Source organism: Moschus berezovskii, chromosome 17, assembly GCF_049115385.1.
Source record: "Moschus berezovskii isolate FMDL1 chromosome 17, NW_MosBer_1.0, whole genome shotgun sequence".
Lineage (NCBI taxonomy): Eukaryota > Metazoa > Chordata > Mammalia > Artiodactyla > Moschidae > Moschus > Moschus berezovskii.
In genome coordinates, this window is record NC_142476.1 from 48,556,215 (window position 1) to 48,573,801 (window position 17,587).

At 45.2% G+C, this 17,587-nt stretch overlaps 1 protein-coding gene across 1 annotated transcript; it reads left to right on the forward strand.

The window, feature by feature from the left end:
- The first annotated feature begins 668 nt into the window (after positions 1-668).
- Positions 669-17,347, forward strand: RBP7 (retinol binding protein 7). Its single transcript, XM_088845056.1, has 3 exons — positions 669-777; positions 16,537-16,715; positions 17,161-17,347. Exons 1-3 carry the CDS (start codon positions 705-707, stop codon positions 17,344-17,346), a joined length of 438 nt encoding a protein of 145 aa, XP_088701182.1. The 5' UTR covers positions 669-704; the 3' UTR covers position 17,347.
- Positions 17,348-17,587: the final 240 nt, after the last annotated feature.

Here is a 17,587-nt window from a genome sequence, read left to right on the forward strand (position 1 = left end):
GGAGTGGAACCCATGTCCCCTTTTGTGGCAGGTGGATGTTTACCCACTGGACCACCAAGGAAGTCCAGAGATGCCACTTCTGTGTCATGGAGTTGCCACTTATCCCAGGACAGCTTGATAGGTAAGGAAGATAACCACCTATTTATTGAGACCACTAGCATTGGATTTATTGGTATATTATTTGCGGCTGACCCAGCAATCCATGCCACACATTTGAAGGAGATCTCTTGGTTATTAATGTGTGTGCCTGGGCTCGGTCGTGTCCAACTTTGCAACCCCACAGACTGGAGCCTGCCAAGCTCCTCTGTCCATGGCTTTCCCAGAGTAGGACATTGGAGTGGGTTGCCATTTCTTTCTCCAGGGGATCTTCCCAACCCAGGGATCTAACCTGTGTCTCCTGCATTGCTGGTGGAGTCTTTACCACTGAGCCACCTGGGAAAGGCATGTTAACATGTAGGCACAGAAAAAAGTGTATCTCTGATCCCGATGTGGGGTTCGTCCACTTTGGAGTTAAAGCAGAAGAGGACAAAGGCCCAGGAGCACGTGGACAAGGAGGCTGGAAGTGGAGCGGATTTCCAGGAGGCCTGTGCCCAGCGCTCCCGGCACGGCCCCTCCCTGCTCTGTACCCTCGCGGTCCCGCCTCCCCGGCCAGACGTGGGCCTCCCAGTCTCCGCTGCCCCGTCAGTGCCATCCCCAGCCCCGCCATGCCTTCCGACCTCAGCGGCACCTGGAACCTGCTCCGCAGCGACAACGTCGAGGGCTACATGCGGGCCCTAGGTAGGCGGGAGGGGCCGTGCGGGGGGCCTCCGGCTCGGCCACGCGTCCAGTTCGCGGCGGAGGCGGCGGGGCCGGCCTGCTGGTCCGTCTTCCTGCGTCCCCTCACCTGCACCTGTGCGTCCCCCGAGTCTTACTACGGGTTCGCGGGGTCCCGCACTTCCCCACCCTCGTGTATCCTCCGTCCCCCTGAACGTCCGTCTGACTGTCGTCGGTCTTCCACCTCCGCCCGTCTGCCAGTCCTTCAGTCCAGCCGCCTGTCCCCTCAACCTTCGGTCTCCCGCATCCCCTGTTCTCCATCCGTCTGACAGCCTCCTGGCCCCTCCCGTCTCTCCTCTCCCAGTGGGCCAGCCTGTCTGTCCTCCCGTCTGTCCGCAGGTGCCCGGTCCACGCGGCCAAGGCTCCTGTCCCATCGCGGACTTCCAGGAAGGTGGGGGCGACGGTGGAGTAGGCCACCTCGCAGGGAGAGTCGGGGACACGATGGGGTTCCCCATGGGTGTCGGGGAGGCGCCCCGACCCGAAGCCCCTCCCCGGAGATCCTCGCCCCGCGGCCGCTTTAACGCGGGGCTCTGGGCAACGGGCTGAGGGAATCGCCGAGTCCAGGGGAGGTCCCGGCCCGCAGCATCAGCTCCCCCTGGAGATGCTCCGGGGCGCAGATTCCGGGGCCCCAGAGGACCGTCGCGAGCCTGGCTTCCGGCCCCTCCCTCGCCCCCCGCCCCAACCCGACCTCCGGCGGCTCTAGTGCGGGTTAGAGTTCTGGAGACACGTTTGAAATCTTTAGTTTCCTGGTTTCCTCTTCTCATCGAGGGGGTTAATAAACCCAGACCCTTTAGAGGCCGCTACCCCCTCACCCCTACCCCGGGGCCCAATTCCAGCCAGGAGGACTGTGGGCCGGTGCTTGGAGGGTTTGCTTCCACTTTCTCCTGCCCGGCAGGGAGGAAGAAGTACGGGAGGGGCCTCAGGGGGTGTAGCGGGGCGGCGGGGTCCGCAGAGTTTCTTTCCTGCCATGAGGGTAGAAGGCCTCCCTTTGGTACTGACCCTCAGTTCCTTCTGCCGGTAATTTAATTCGTCAGCATTGGTGGTTCTGAGCACCTGCTCATGCCTAGAGCTTCTGACTGCTGCTGCTGCTGCTAAGTCGCTTCAGTCGTGTCCGACTCTGTGCGACCCCATAGACGTTAGCCCAACAGGCTCCGCCGTCCCTGGGATTCTCCAGGCAAGAACACAGGAGTGGGTTGCCATTTCCTTCTCCAATGCGTGAAAGTGAAAAGTGAAAGTGAAGTCGCTCAGTCGTGTCCCACTCTTAGCGACCCGATGAACTGCAGCCCACCAGGCTCCTCCATCCATGGGCTTTTCCAGGCAAGAGTACTGAAGTGGGTTGCCATTGCCTTCTCCGGAGCTTCTGACTAAATAACAGCAATCAGAGGCACTTTTGTGTTGCTGTTGTTAAATAGGAGTTCATTTTAAGCTGGCAGCATACCTCAAGCCAGGACTAGCCATGTCTCTAATATTCAACCTACACAAGGGCATATTCTTTGAACTTTATTTTTTTATTTGGGTCTTAGTTGCGCTGGGTCTTAGTTGCAAGATGTGAGATCTTTAGTTGCAGCATTCAAATTCTTAGTTGGGGCAGGTGTTCCCTGACCAGGGATGAATCCCAGACCCCCTGCATTGGGAGCATGGAGTCTTAGACACTGGCTCACCAGGGAAGTCCCTGATCAGGGGCACTTTTGATCAGGCTGGAGTGTCCGGAAGTCTGGGGGACTGGGGGCTGCTCTGACTCCTCTTCCGCATTATCTGACCTGAGCTTGTGTTTCTCCATCTGCAAATTGAGAGCAGGGGGGCATTTTTTTTTTCTTTTAACCACTCTTTAAAAACATAATAATAACATAAAATCAGGTATTTTAGCCATGTTGGAATGCACCATTCTGGGGTTCCCAGGTGGCTCAGTGATAAAGAATCAGCCTGCCAACACAGGAGATGCAGGTTTGATCCCTGGGTTGGGAACATCCCCTGGAGAAGGAAATGGCAACCCACTCCAGTGTTATTGCCTGGAGAACCCCATGGACAGAGGAGCCTGGCAGGCTACAGTCCATGGGGTTGCAAAGAGTCAGACATGACTGAGTGACTAAACAGCATTCTGAGGTTCCAGTGTGTCTATAAGATCTCCAAAACTATGGTAGGATTTTACCCTCCCTTTCTCACACTAAGCAGGGAGGCCTGGAACTTCTCAAGCTAAATCAGATTCATACTGACAGAAACCATATAGGCAAGGAAAAAAATGTTAGTTCTCTACCTTTCTTAGTTTCATTGGTCAGGACCCTGTAAATTATACTAAGAGACAGAGTAACAAGACAACAAACAGAAACTTGTTAACACATGCATGGTGAATACATTCAGGAGCATTCAGTGATGAGTATCTCAGAGTGGTTAGAACCTGAGCTTAGGGAACTTCCCTGGTGGGCCAGTGGTTGAGATTCGACTTCCAATACAGGGGGCATGGGTTTGATCCCTGGTTGGGGAACTAAGATCCCACATGCCACCAGCTGTGGCCAAAAATTTTTTTAAAAGAAGAAAAGAAAAAAAAAAAAGGAAGTTATATGGCACCTGAGCAAAGAGTAATAATTCTGCAGAGAAGTGATAAGACAAAGAAAAGGGCTTTGAGATTCCAGCGGTGACAAATTGTGGGAAGATAAATACATGGAGGAACTAATGATAAATAAGAACGAGTTAGTAAAGTTTGTTATGTAAATTCACCTGGTGCCATCTCTAGACTGATAGGAGTTCAGAGTTGTGTCCCTAATTTCTGTCCAACCTGGTACAGGGAGAGCAGGGGACACATTTACAAAATTATGTCCTGCTCTGGGGGAGGGCAGGGCTTTTCTGCTTTCTCATGGCCTTCATTTCAAAATAGTCAATATGACAAAGTGGCATATTTTGGGGTGGCATATTCTGCTACCCTTAATCTGAATCTCATTTCCTCTCTGTTTATAATTCATCAGTTCAGTTCAGTTCAGGCGCTCAGTCGTCTCCGACTCTTTGCGACCCCATGAACCACAGCACGCCAGGTCTCCCTGTCCATCACCAACTCTCGGAGTTCACTCAAACTCATGTCCATCGAGTCGGTGATGCCATCCAGCCATCTCATTCTCCGTCATCCCCGTCTCCTCCCACCCCCAATCCCTCCCAGCATCAGACTCTTTTCCAATGAGTCAACTTGTCGCATGAGGTGGCCAAAGTATTGGAGTTTCAGCTTTAGCATCAGTCCTTCCAATGAACACCCAGGATTGATCTCCTTTAGAATGGACTGGTTGGATCTCCTTGCAGTCCAAGGGACTCTCAACAGTCTTCTCCAACACCACAGTTCAAAAGCATCAATTCTTCGGCGACTAGCTTTCTTCACAGTCCAACTCTCACATCCATACATGACCACGGGAAAAACCATAGCCTTGACTAGACAGACTTTTGTTGGCAAAGTAATGTCTCTGCTTTTGAATATGTTATCTAGGTTGGTCATAACTTTCCTTCCCAGGAGTAAGCGTCTTTTAATTTCATGGCTGCAATCAGCATCTGCAGTGATTTTGGAGCCCAAAAAAATATAGTCTGACACCATTTCCACTGTTTCCCCATCTATTTCCCAGGAAGTGATGGGACCAGATGCCATGATCTTTGTTTTCTGAATGTTGAGCTTCAAGCCAACCTTTTCACTCTCCTCTTTCGCTTTCATCAAGAGGCTTTTGAGTTCCTCTTCACTTTCTGCCATAAGGGTGGTGTCATCTGCATATCTGAGGTTATTGATATTTCTCCCGACAATCTTGATTCCAGCTTGTGCTTCTTCCAGCCCAGCGTTCCTCATGATGTACTCTGCATATAAGTTAAATAAGCAGGGTGACAATACACAATCTTGACGTACTCCTTTTCCTATTTGGAACCAGTCTGTTGTTCCATGTCCAGTTCTAACTGTTGCTTCCTGACCTGCATACAGGTTTCTCAAGAGGCAGGTCAGGTGGTCTGGTATTCCCATCTCTTTCAGAATGTTCCACAGTTTATTGTGATCCACACAGTCAAAGGCTTTGGCATAGTCATAAGAAGGAATTAATGATTATTTTTCCTAAAGGTAGTAAGCCCTGACAATTTACTTATCACTTCACCCTCAAATTAGTGGGGGCATGTGATCATAAGTGCTTTCTTTTTCTGCTTGTTTGTGTTTTTTTTTGGTGGGGGAGGTGGTTTTTGGTCACAACCCATGACATGTGGGATCTTAGTTCCCCATCCAGGGATCAAACCTGTGCCCCTATATTGGGAGTTTATGGGTTGTTAATCACTGGACTGCCAGGGAAGTCCTCATAAGTGCTTTCTTCCCTGGTTTCTCTGGCTAGCATCTGATGTCTTTGTGGAGGATAAAGTGTTAGAGATCAGGGCATGGCTTTGAATTTTGCCTTGCAGTGCTTTCTTTTTAGTCATTCCCATGGCTTTTAGAGCAAATTTCTTAGAGAAGAAAACAGGGAATGGAGTCAGGGTGAATGTTTCAAGTGTGTGGAAACATCTTTTGTTAAGCCTGTTGAGTATCGCAAAGAAGCCTTCTGACTGTTGTAATCAGTGTTTTTCAAATGTGTATTCGTGAAATCCTTCATCTGTCCCCAGTACTGTCTTACTTTTCTATACGTTATGCTGTGACTCCTTCTTTGAGACTTCTTTTTTCATGATTTCTGTATAAGTTTATCCATATCTACCACTGTATGAAATCCTAAAGGCTAAAAGAGGCTCTATTTATTTATATTGCATGCATTCATGCTAAGTCACTTCAGTTGTGTCCAACTCTTTGTAACCCCATGGACTGTAGCCTGCCAGGCTCCTCTGTCCATGGGATTCTCCAGGCAAGAATATTGGAGGGTTGCCATTTCCTATTCCAGGGGATCTTCCCAATCAGGGATTGAACCATCAAACCTGTGTCTCCTGCACTGGAAGGCAGATTCTTTACCACTGTACCACCTGCTGCTGCTGCTAAGTCACTTCAGTCGTGTCCGACTCTGTGTGACCCCGTAGATGGAAGCCCACCAGGCTCCCCTGTCCCTGGGATTCTCCAGGCAAGAACACTGGAGTGGGTTGCCATTTCCTTCTCCAATGTGTGAAAGTGAAAAGTAAAAGTGAAGTCGCTCAGTCGTGTCCGACCCTTAGCGACCCCACGGACTGCAGCCTACCAGGCTCCTCCGTCCATGGGATTTTCTAGGCAAGCGTACTGGAGTGGCTTGCCATTGCCTTCTCCGACTGTACCACCTGGGAAGCCCTATTTACATTAGCTGTATTCATTTATCATCCAACCCATTTCACAAAGGATTAAACCAAACAGTATTGAATCGATAGAGTATTGAGCCTCACAGCTCCTATTTTTATAAATTTTAATTTTGTTTATTTATTTTGGCTGTACTGCATGGCCTGTGGGAGCTTAGCACCCCAACCAGGGATTGAACCTGTGCTCCTTGCAATGGCAGCATGGAGTCTTAACCACTGGACCACCAGGGAAGTCCCACCACTCCTTTTTTAATGTTTGGTTCTGGTTCCAGAAAGATACTGGATCCAGACAACACATTAACTCTTATTTGCAGTCTGTTTCCCAAAAGAAACATAAGTGTGCTAGGGATTTCTGGAATAGAGGTTAGTTAGTATAGCAGAGCACCAAACTGGAAACCCAGAACTAGCCATTGATTGTTGGTGATAGAATCAAAGCTATACAGCCTCTGAATTCTGTTAGATTCCCTATTTGTTAGAGGTGGTTGGATGAGATGTGATATTCTAAGAGTGTCTAAAATACAAACCAAGAGATCTCATAGTGTCACCTGAAAACCGAATTCACCTCTTCGTGGGCATACAGCCAGGAGAAACAAACCAAGCCAAATATCAGGAGAAGAAAGGATTTATAATTACTTAAAGCAGATATTAAAAAGCAGAGACATTACTTTGCCAACAAAGGTCCATCTAGTCAAGGCTATGGTTTTTCCAGTGGTCATGTATAGATGTGAGAGTTGGACTGTGAAGAAAGCTGAGCCCTGAAGAACTGATGCTTTGAACTGTGGTGTTGGAGAAGACTCTTGAGAGTCCCTTGGACTGCAAGGAGATCCAACCAGTCCATTCTCAAGGAGATTAGTCCTGGGTGTTCATTGGAAGGACTGGTGCTGAAGCTGAAACTCCAATATTTTGGCCACCTCATGCGAAGACTTGACTCACTGGAAAAGACTCTGATGCTGGGAGGGATTGGGGGCAGGAGGAGAAGGGGACGACAGAGAATGAGATGGCTGGATGGCATCACTGACTCAAAACATATGAGTTTGGGTAAACTCTGGGAGGTGGTGATGTACAGGGAACCCAGCTGTGTTGTAGTCCATGGGGTCACAAAGAGTTGGACACGACTGAACAACTAAACTGAACTGAACTGAAAGGAAATAAGGACATCAGTGGAGATCTTTAACAAAGCGTTGTCTCCTTGAATGGCAAAATTGGGGAAATTTTAAGCTATTCATGTAGGGTCTTGAACCGAGGAGATTCCAGAGAGAATTGGGGCAGAGTCCAAGCTTTCAGTTCAGTTTAGTCGCTCAGCGGTGTCCCACTCTTTGCAACCCCATGGACTGCAACACGGCAGGGTTCCTTGTTTATCACCAACTCCCAGAGCTTGCTCAAACTCATTTTCATCAAGTCAGTGATGCCATCCAACCATCTCATATCCTCTGTCATCCCCTTCTCCTCCTGCCTTCAATCTTTCCCAGCATCAGGGTCTTTTCCAGTGAGTCAGTTCTTCCCATCAGGTAGCCAAAGTATTGGAGCTTTAGCTTCAGCATCAGTCCTTCCAATGAACATTTAGGACTGATTTTCTTTAGGATTGACTGGTTGGATCTCTTTGCAGTCCAAGGGACTCTCAAGAGTCTTCTCCAACACCACAGTTCAAAACCATCAATTATTTGGCACTCAGCTTTCTTTACAGTCCAAATCTCACATCCATATATGCACTGGAAAACCATAGCTTTGACTAGAAGGACCTTGACTGGCAAAGTAACATCTCTGCTTTTGAATATGCTGTCTAGGTTGATCATAGCTTTTCTCCCAAGGAACAAGCATCTTTTAATTTCATGGCTGCAGTCACCATATGCAGTGATTTTGGAGCCTAAGAAAATAAATTCTGTCACTGTGTCCATTGTTTCCGCATCTATTTGCCATGAAGTAATGGGATTGGATGCCATGATCTTAGTTTTTTGACTGTTGAGTTTTAAGCCAGCTTTTTCATTCTTCTCTTTCACTTTCATCAAGAGGCTCTTTAGTTCCTCTTCGCTTTCTGCCATAAGGGTGGTGTTATGGGCATATCTGAGGTTATTGATATTTCTGCCAGCAATCTTGATTCCAGCTTGTATTTCATCCAGCCTGACATTTCGAATGATGTACTCTGCATATAAGTTAAATAAGCAGGGTGACAATATATAGCCTTTATGAATTCCTTTCCCAATTTGGAACCAGTTTGTTGTTCCATGTCCAATACTTGACGAAGCATCCATGTTGCTTCTTGACCTGCATACAGATTTCTCAGGAGGCAGGTAAGGTGGTCAGGTATTCCCATCTCTTTAAGAAATTTCCATGTTTTTTGTGATCCACACAGTCAAAGGCTTTAGTGTAGTCAATGAAGCAGAAGTAGATGTTTTTCTGGAATTCTCTTGCTTTTTCGATGATCCAGTAGATGTTGGCAATTTGATCTCTTGTTCCTCTGCCTTTTCTAAATCCAGTTTGAATATCTGGAAGTTCTCAGTTCATGTACTATTGAAGTCTGGCTTAGAGAATTTTGAGCATTACTTTGCTAGCATGTGAGATGAATGCAATTGTGCAGTAGTTTGAACATTCTTTGGCATTGTGTTTCCTTGGGATTGGAATGAAAATTGATCTTTTCCAGTCCTGTGGCCACTGCCGAATTTTCCAAATTTGCTGGCATATTGAGTGCATCACTTTAACAGTCTCATCTTTTAGGTTTTGAAATGGCTCTGCTGGAACTTGATCACCTCCACTAGCTTTGTTTGTAGTGATGCTTCCTAAGGCCCACTTGACTTCACACTCCAGGATATCTGGCTCTAAGTGAGGGATCACACCATCATGGTTATCTGGGTCATTAAGATCTTTTTTGTACAGTTCTGTGTATTCTTGCCACCTCTTCTTAATATCTTCTACTTCTGTTAGGCCCATACCATTTCTGTCCTTTAATGTGCCTATTTTTGCATAAAATGTTCCCTTGATATCTCTAATTTTCTTGAAGAGATCTCTAGTCTTTCTCATTCTATTGTTTTCCTCTATTTCTTTTCATTGTTCACTTAGGAAGGCTTTCCTATCTCTCCTTGTTATTATTTGGAACTCTGCATTCAGATGGATATATCTTTCCTTTTCTTGTTTGCCTTCTCTTCTCTTCTCAGCTATTTGTAAGGTCTCCTCAGACAACCACTTTGCCTTTTTGCATTTCTTTTTCTTGGCAATGTTCTTGATCACTGCCTCCTGTACAATGTCATGAACCTCTGTCCATAGTTCTTCAGGCACTCTATCAAATCTAATCCCTTGAAACTATTTGTCACTTCCACTGTATAATTATAAAGGATTTGATTTAGGTCATACCTGAATGGTCTAGTGGTTTTCCCTTCTTTCTTCAATTTCAGTTTGAATTTGTCACTAAGGAGTTCATGATCTGAGCCACAGTCAGCTCCTGGTCTTGTTTTTGCTGACTGTATAGAGCTTCTCCTTCTTTGGCTGCAAAGAATATAATCAATCTGATTTCAGTATTGACTATCTGGTGATGTCCATGTCTAGAGTTGACTCTTGTGTTGTTGGAAGATGGTGGTGGCTATGACCAGTGCATTCTCTTGACAAAACTCTGCTAGACTTTGCCCTGCTTCATTTTGTACTCTAAGGTCAAACTTGCCTGTTATTCCATGTATCTCTTGACTTCCTACTTTTGCATTCCAGTCCCCCATGATGAAGAGGACATCTTTTTCTGGTGTTAGTTCTAGAAGATCTTGTAGGTCTTCATAGAACTGTTCAATTTCAGCTTCTTTGGCATTAGTGGTTGGGGCATAGACTTGGATTACTATGATATTGAATGGTTTTGCCTTGGAAACGAACAGAGATCATCCTGTCATTTTTGAGATTGCACCCAAGTAATGCATTTCAGACTCTTTTATTGACTATGAGGGCTACTCCAATTCTTCTAAGGGATTCTTGCCCACAGAAGTAGATATGATGGCCATCTGAATTAAATTTGCCCATTCCTGTTCATTTTAGTTCACTGATTCCTAAAATGTTGATATTTACTCTTGCCGTCTCCTGTTTAACCACTTCCAACTGACTTTGATTCATGGACCTACCATTTCATTTTTTTTTTTTAATATTTTTTATTTATTTGTTTGTTTTCTTTCTGGCTGCCCTGGGTCTTCGTTGCTGCGCTGGCTTTCTCTAGTTGTAGCAAATAGGGGTTCCTCTCTAGTTGTGGAGCATGGGCTCTAGAGCTCAGTCTCAGTCGTGGTGGGCCACAGGCTTAGTTGCTCTGCGGCATGTGGAATCTTCTTGGACCAGGGATTGAACCTGTGTTCCCTGCATTGGCAGGCAGATTTCATACCACTGAGCCACCAGGGAAGTCCCGGACCTACCATTTCAGGTTCCTATGCAATATTGTTCTTTATAGCAATAAAGAACTTTACTTCCATCACCAGTCACATCCACAACTGGGCGTTGTTTACACTTTGGCTCCGTCTCTTCATTCTTTCTGGAGTTATTTCTCCACTCTTCTCCAGTAACGTATTGGCACTTACCGACCTGGGGAGTTCATCCTTCAGTGTCATATCTTTTTGCCTTTTCATACTGTTTATGGGGTTCTCAAGGCAAGAATACTGAAGTGGTTTGCCATGCCCTTCTCCAGTGGACCACGTTTTGTCAGAACTCTTCATTATGACCCATCTATCTTGGATGGCCCTACACAGTATGGGTCATAGTTTCATTGAATCAGAAGTAACTTAGTATGCACACATATACACAGTGTGGTGGGGAGGGAGGTAGAAGGGGAGGCCAAAAGGCAAAGAATTTTTATGTTTAAATTTCCCTTGTCTTGCCATAAACTATGAATTTTATTTTACGATGGTGAGACCAAATAAATTGAAACATCAGAGTCTGGAGCAGAGAAAGTTTTATTGCAGTGCAAAGCAAGGAGAATGGGTCGCTCATGCTCAAAACCCCTGAAATTACTGATGATTTCCAGTCGCTCAGTCGTCTCTGACTCTTTACAAGCCCACGGACGGTAGCCCACCAGGCGGCTCTATTCACAGGATTCTCCAGGCAAGAATACTGGAGTGAGTTGTCAGGCCTTCCTCTAGGGAACCTTCCCAACCAGGGATTGAACCCAGGTCTCCCGAACTGCAGGCAAATTCTTTACTCTCTGAGCCACCAGCGAAACTGAATGAAGTCTATTTTCTACAAAAAAAGAAAGAAAAGACACAGAAGAGATTTGTAACGAGGTGGGCCCCATAGAGTTTGTTTCAATGTGTCCCAGCCAGCATCTCTTCTGAGGGGGGAAATAAGTCCTTTTTGAGTAGAGTTGATCCTGCAGATCCAACAATATTGCTCTTTCCTAGCTTCTGCCAAATTGAAAGGAGAAGAAAGGCAACTTGTCCTTTGGATGCTGAAGAAAGTTTGCTTGGGTTCTATAGTCTAGAGGAGCTAGCTGCAGATTTGGGAGTTCTTGGTGGGCCCCACAATAGCCAAGGACGACCCAGGGTATGACACTTTAGGCAGGAAGGAAGCTAATGCCTACAAAGCTTGACCATCTTGTCCAGGACTTCCCTTTAATCTTTAATCTCATCATGAACATGAGAACACGAGGATGTTTCAACTTGTTGAAGGTCACTGCATAAGCTGGGATTTAAAGCCCATTTCTCTTGGCTCCAAGACCCACATTGCCTCAAAATTAGAAGTGGCTTTGGGGGACTTCCCTGGTGGTGCAGTGGCTAAGACTGAGCTCCCAAGGCAGGGGCCCGGGTTCAATCCCTGATCAGGGAACTAGATCTCACATGCTGCATGTTCACATGCCACACCTAAAGATCTTGCTGTAAGACAAATTAATCAAATCTGACACAATATTCACGTGTAATGAGATAAAAGTTTGACACTATTAAATGGCTGTTTTTTATTTTTCTTTTTAACATGAAATTTAAACTCTGTGCATGAATACACTTTTAAAACTTAGTTTTGGTCACATCACATTACACATTGTTCATTTTGTCACTCACAAACTATAAAAATTTTTTAATGAAAAGTTTCAGTTATATATGTATAAAAGATCCTGTATGCTTCAAGCAAAGATCCCACCTGCCACAACTAAGACCCAGCACAGTCAAATAATATAAATAATTAAAAATAAAAAATTTTTTATAAGAAGTGGCTGTGAGATGAAGGGTTAATGTGAATAGATGAAGTTTAGAAAAGTATGTGTTTGTATTGGCCTCTTTGAGAGCCTGCCCTAAAATGTATATGCTCACATGCTTATAATGGTATGTGCGTCATTTAGATTGTTGTCTGGGTTCGACTCCTGGGTTGGGAAGATTCCTTGGAGAAGAGAAAGGCTACCCATTCCAGTATTCTGTCCTGGAGAATTCCATAGACTATATAGTCCATGGGATCGCAAACAGTTGGACATGACTGAGCGGCTTCCACTTCACTTCCTTCTGCTGGAATGTCCTACTTCCTACTTAAAAAATCAATGGTGTGGAAAAGTATGGTTTGACCTGGACAAAAGCCTTATGAGCAATTTGGTCACTGCGGTCATGATAAGTGTAGACCTGGCAGAAAATGACCAGAACCTAAGCTAGTTTAAATTTTGATCTTTAAAAAGGCCAGCCTGCAACACCATCTGTTAAGTGACAGTCTTATAATGTGGTAGTATCAATTATAAATTTACTAGCAACAAATCATCTCACTGATTGTAAAAGTATAATTGATATAAAGTAATCATCTAAAGTTTAGTTTCTTATTTGTTTTTGTTATACATACAGAATAGGGTTTAAGGAAAGTCAGTGATAACTGTTTTAAATTTGACTTGATCATATTAATAATCAGATAAATATTTTAAGGGTTAGCCTCCATGTTTAAAGATTGCTGAAAATAAGTAAAGACTGGATCATTTACATTTCATGCTAAAAGCTAGAGTTCTAGGTTAAAAAGTTTTTTTTCATTGTATTGAAAAAGTTGACTTACAATATTCTGTTAATTTCCACTGTATAACAGTGACTCAGTTAAATATATGTATATATTCTTTTTTATATTCTTTTCCATTATGGTTTATCACAAGGTATTGAATATAGTTCCCTATACTATACAGTAGGACTTTGCTGTTTATCCATCCTAATATAACAGCTTCTTCTGCAATCAAACTGGCAATCTTTTCCTTCTCCACTCCCTGCCTCTTCACAACCACAAGTGTATTCTCTATGTCTGTTAGTCTGTTTCTGTTTCATAGATAAGTTCATTTGTATCATATTTTAGATTCCATATATATTAATAATGATATCATATGGTATTTGTCTCTTTCTGACTTATTTCATACTTACATATCATACTAAAGTATGATAATCTCCAGGTCCATCCAATATGTTGCAAATGATGTTGTTGTTCAGTCACTAAGTTGTGTCTGACTTTGTGACCCCATTGACTGCAGCATGCCAGGCTTTCCTACCTTCATTGTCTCCTGCAGTCTGCTCAAACTCATGTCCATTGAGTCAATAATGCCATCCAACCATCTCATCCTCTGTCACCCCCTTCTCCTGCTCTCAGTCTTTCCAAGCATCAGGGTCTTTTCCAATAAGTCAGCTCTTCCCATCAGATGGCCAAAGTATTGGAACATCAGCTTCAGCATCAGTCCTTTCAATGAATATTCAGGGTTGATTTCCTTTAGGATTGACTGGTCTGACCTCCTTGCAATCCAAGGGACTCTCAAGAGTCTTCTCCAGCACCACAGTTCAAGAGCATCAATTCTTCAGCACTCAACTTTCTTTATGGTCCAGCTGTCATACCCATGGGCTTCCCTGGTAGCTCAGCTGGTAAAGACTCTACCTGCAATGCAGGAGATGGGGTTCAATCCCTGGGTCAGGACAATCACCTGGAGAAGGGACAGACTACACACTGCAGTATTCTTGGCCTTCCCTGATGGCTCAGACAGTAAAGAATCAGCCTGCAATGCAGGACACCTGTGTTCAATCCCTGGGTTGGAAAGACCCCCAGGAGAAGGGCATGGCAACCCATTCCAGTATTCTTGCCTGAAGAATCCCCATGGTCAGAGGAGCCTGGTGAGCTACAGTCTACGGGGTCACAAAGAGTCAGACACAAAGGGTAACTCAGCATAGCACATTCATACATGACTACTGGAAAAAGCATAGCTTTGACTATACGGACCTTTGGCAGCAAAGTGAGGTCTCTGCTTCTCAAGATGCTGTCTACGTTTGTCTTTCAAGGAACAAGTATTTTTAATTTCATGACTGCAGTCACTGTCCTCAGTGATTCTGGAGCCCAAGAAAATAAAAATCTGCCACTGTTTCCATTTTTTCCCCATCTATTTACCATGAAGTGATGGGACCAGATGCCATGATCTTAGTTTTTTGAATGCTGAGTTTCAAGCCAGCTTTTTCACTCTGCTCTTTTACCTTCATCAAGATATTCTTTTAGTTCCTCTTCACTTTCTGCCATTAGGTTAATATCATCTGCATAACTGAGGTTGTTGACATTTTCCTGGCAATCTTGATTCCAGCTGGTGATTCATCCACCCGGGCATTTCACATGATGTACTCTGCATATAAGTTAAATAAGCAGGGTGACAATATGCCAAAAATGACATTATTTCATTCTAAGAAACCCTTTCTTTTTTTCCAGGCAGCTAGCTTTTAAAAAAGATTATTTATATATTTATGGCTGCACTGGGTCTTTGTTATCGTACAGGGACTTTCTCTAGTTGCAGAGAGTGCAGGTGTGGGGGGTTACTCCCTAGCGGCAGTGTGCAGGCTTCTCTTGTTGGGGAACACATGCTCAAGGGCACACGAACTTCAGTAGTTGCTGAACATGGGCTAGTAGTAGTGGCACAGGGGCTTCCTGGACCAGGAATCAGACTGGTGTCCCCTGCATTGCAAAGCATATTCATGACCACTGGACCACCAGGGAAGCCAAAAAAAAAAAAACAGCTTTCTTAAGACAAGGATATTCACACTATCATCAAGCTTAGAAATGAGTAGAACTGGAAGCTCCCTGGTGGTCCACTGGTTAAGACTCAGCACTTTCACTGCTGAGGGCCCGGGGTTCAATCCTAGGTTTGGGGGATCTAAGAACCTGCAAGCTGTGTGGTGCAACAAAAAAATTCATTTGAAAAAAAGAAATGGGTAGGGACTAATGTGATGCTCATGGAGCCCTATGAAGGGCTTGGCCACATTTTCTAGGCTGAAAATGGAGATGTGAGGCACCCAGCCCTGAAAAGCACAGCTAGCTCTGAGGGCCAGTCATGTCAGAAAAAAATGAATCTGTTAGGCAAACAAGTTAAAACAGGGGTCAATTCTGGGACCAAGCTATCTGCGTTGAAGTACATAAATCTCTGAAATGATTCCTGAAACTTCATTCCACATGAACAGGACATTCCCTAAATAGGAGAACCATGTCCCGTGACTCATAGGAATGTTCAAGATGACAAGCCAGCAGTTGTGGCTGCCTGCCAATGAGATCATGTCACCTGCTCTAAATATGCCAGTGGCTCCCATCCAACTCCATTGTGCTCTAAATTAAAGCCCGATGGTTCCTTATGCTACCCCGAATCTCATCTCTAGGTCCTCCTCTCCTCCTCATTCTCCCTCATTCTTCTCCAGCCACCCCGCCCTGGAGGTTCCTGAGACCATCTGACATGCCCTTCCTGAGAGTCCTAGTGAGCTCTGTCATACACTTGCTGTTGCTGGTCAGTTACTAAGTAGTGTCCGACTCTGTGACCCCTCTGACTGTAGCACACCAGACTCCATGGGGGTCTCCAGGCAAGAATACTGGAGTGGTTGCCATTTCCTTTTCCAGTCCTACACTTCTTTCCCCCAAGATCTGAACAGCTCACCATTCACTTTGTCACCTTCCTCAGATCTGGCTAAAATTGCACTTTGCTTCCTGGTGGCTCAGCTGATAAAGAATCCGCCTGCAATGTGGGAGACCTGGGTTCAATCCTGGGGTTGGGAAGATCCCCTGGAGAAGGGAACCCATTCCAGTATTCTGGCCTGGAGAATTCCATGGACTGTATAGTCCATGCAGTCACAACTGAACGACTTTCACTTTTTCTCTATTTAAAATAGCAACCTTGGGATTTCCCTGCTGGTCTAGTGGCTAAGACTCTGAGCTGTCAATGCAGGGGGCCCTGGTTCAATCCCTGGTCAGGGAACTAGAGTCCACAGGCTGCAACTAAGAGTTGCATGCCATAATTAAACATTCCACATGCCACAATGAAGATTGACGATCCGCCTGTTGCCAACTAAGACTCCAGGCAGCGAAACAAATAAACAAAATAAGCAGCCTTTACCTCTAGTTCATAATGCGTTCAAAGCTACTGAATGGGAACTGTCTGTACCAAAACCCTGAGAAACACTAGCCATCAGATGCAATGATTTTGGGGACAGCTGCCAAATCCTCAGCTTTTGTGTCTCAAGTAAATGTTGAAATGTCTTTTCTTTCTAAAAAATTATTTTTAAGATATTGACTTTGCCACTCGTAAGATAGCCAAGATGCTGAAACCACAGAAAGTGATTGAACAGAATGGGGATTCTTTTACCATCTACACGAACAGCACCTTCAGGAATTATGTTGTGAAATTTAAAGTCGGAGAAGAATTTGATGAGGATAACAAAGGCGTGGATAACAGAAAATGCAAGGTAAAAATTATTTATTTAGTTTTGGCTGTGCTGGGTCTTTGTTGCCATGTGGGCTGTTTTCTCTAGTTGTGGCGATCAGGGCTACTCTCTAGTTGTGGTGCAAAGCCTTCTCACTGCGGTGGCTTCTCTTGTTGCAGAGCACAGGTTCTAAGGCACGTGGTCTCAGTAGCTGTGACTCTCAGTCTCTAGAGCACAGGCTCAGCAGGTGTGGTGCATGGGCTTAGTTGCTCCGAGGCATGTGGGATCTTCCCCGATCAGAGACCAAACCTGTGTCTCCTGCACTGGCAGGTGGATTCTTTACCACTGAGCCACCAGGGAAGGCCACAAGGCAAAAATTAAAGTCATGACATAGACTTTTAGTTTTGCAAGGTCCTTGACACCTTCTCTAGTCATATCTGAGGATGCTTCCAGAGCAAATCAGTATTTTCTCCCATCCCTCATGCAGAGCTTGGTCACCTGGGACAATGACAGACTCACCTGTGTGCAGAAGGGGGAAAAGAAGGACAGAGGCTGGACCCATTGGATTGAAGGGGACCAACTCCACCTGGTACTGGCCCTGTTTTGTTCCTCTATTTTTTTAATTGAAATAGTTGACTTACAATGTGTGAATCTCTGCTGTACAATAATGTGATTCAGTTATACACACATTCATGCATGCATGTGTGCTAAGTTGCTTTAATCGTGTCCGACTCTGTGTGACCCTAGAAACTGTAGCTCACCAGGCTCCTCTGTCCATGGGATTCTCCAGGCAAGAATACTGGAGTGGCTTGCCATGCCCTCCTCCAGACATACATACATCAGTTCAGTTCAGTTCAGTCGCTCAGTCGTGTCCGACTCTCCGCGACCCCATGAACCACAGCACGCCAGGCCTC

What these genes read in the sequence shown, in the direction of transcription:
- RBP7 (XM_088845056.1), top strand. Translation starts at nt 705, where the DNA reads ATGCCTTCCGACCTCAGCGGCACCTGGAACCTGCTCCGCAGCGACAAC. An exon ending in GGGCTACATGCGGGCCCTAG is followed by an intron (nt 778 to 16,536) that starts GTAGGCGGGAGG and finishes ATTATTTTTAAG; the next exon opens with ATATTGACTTTGCCACTCGT. An exon ending in TGGATAACAGAAAATGCAAG is followed by an intron (nt 16,716 to 17,160) that starts GTAAAAATTATT and finishes TCCCTCATGCAG; the next exon opens with AGCTTGGTCACCTGGGACAA.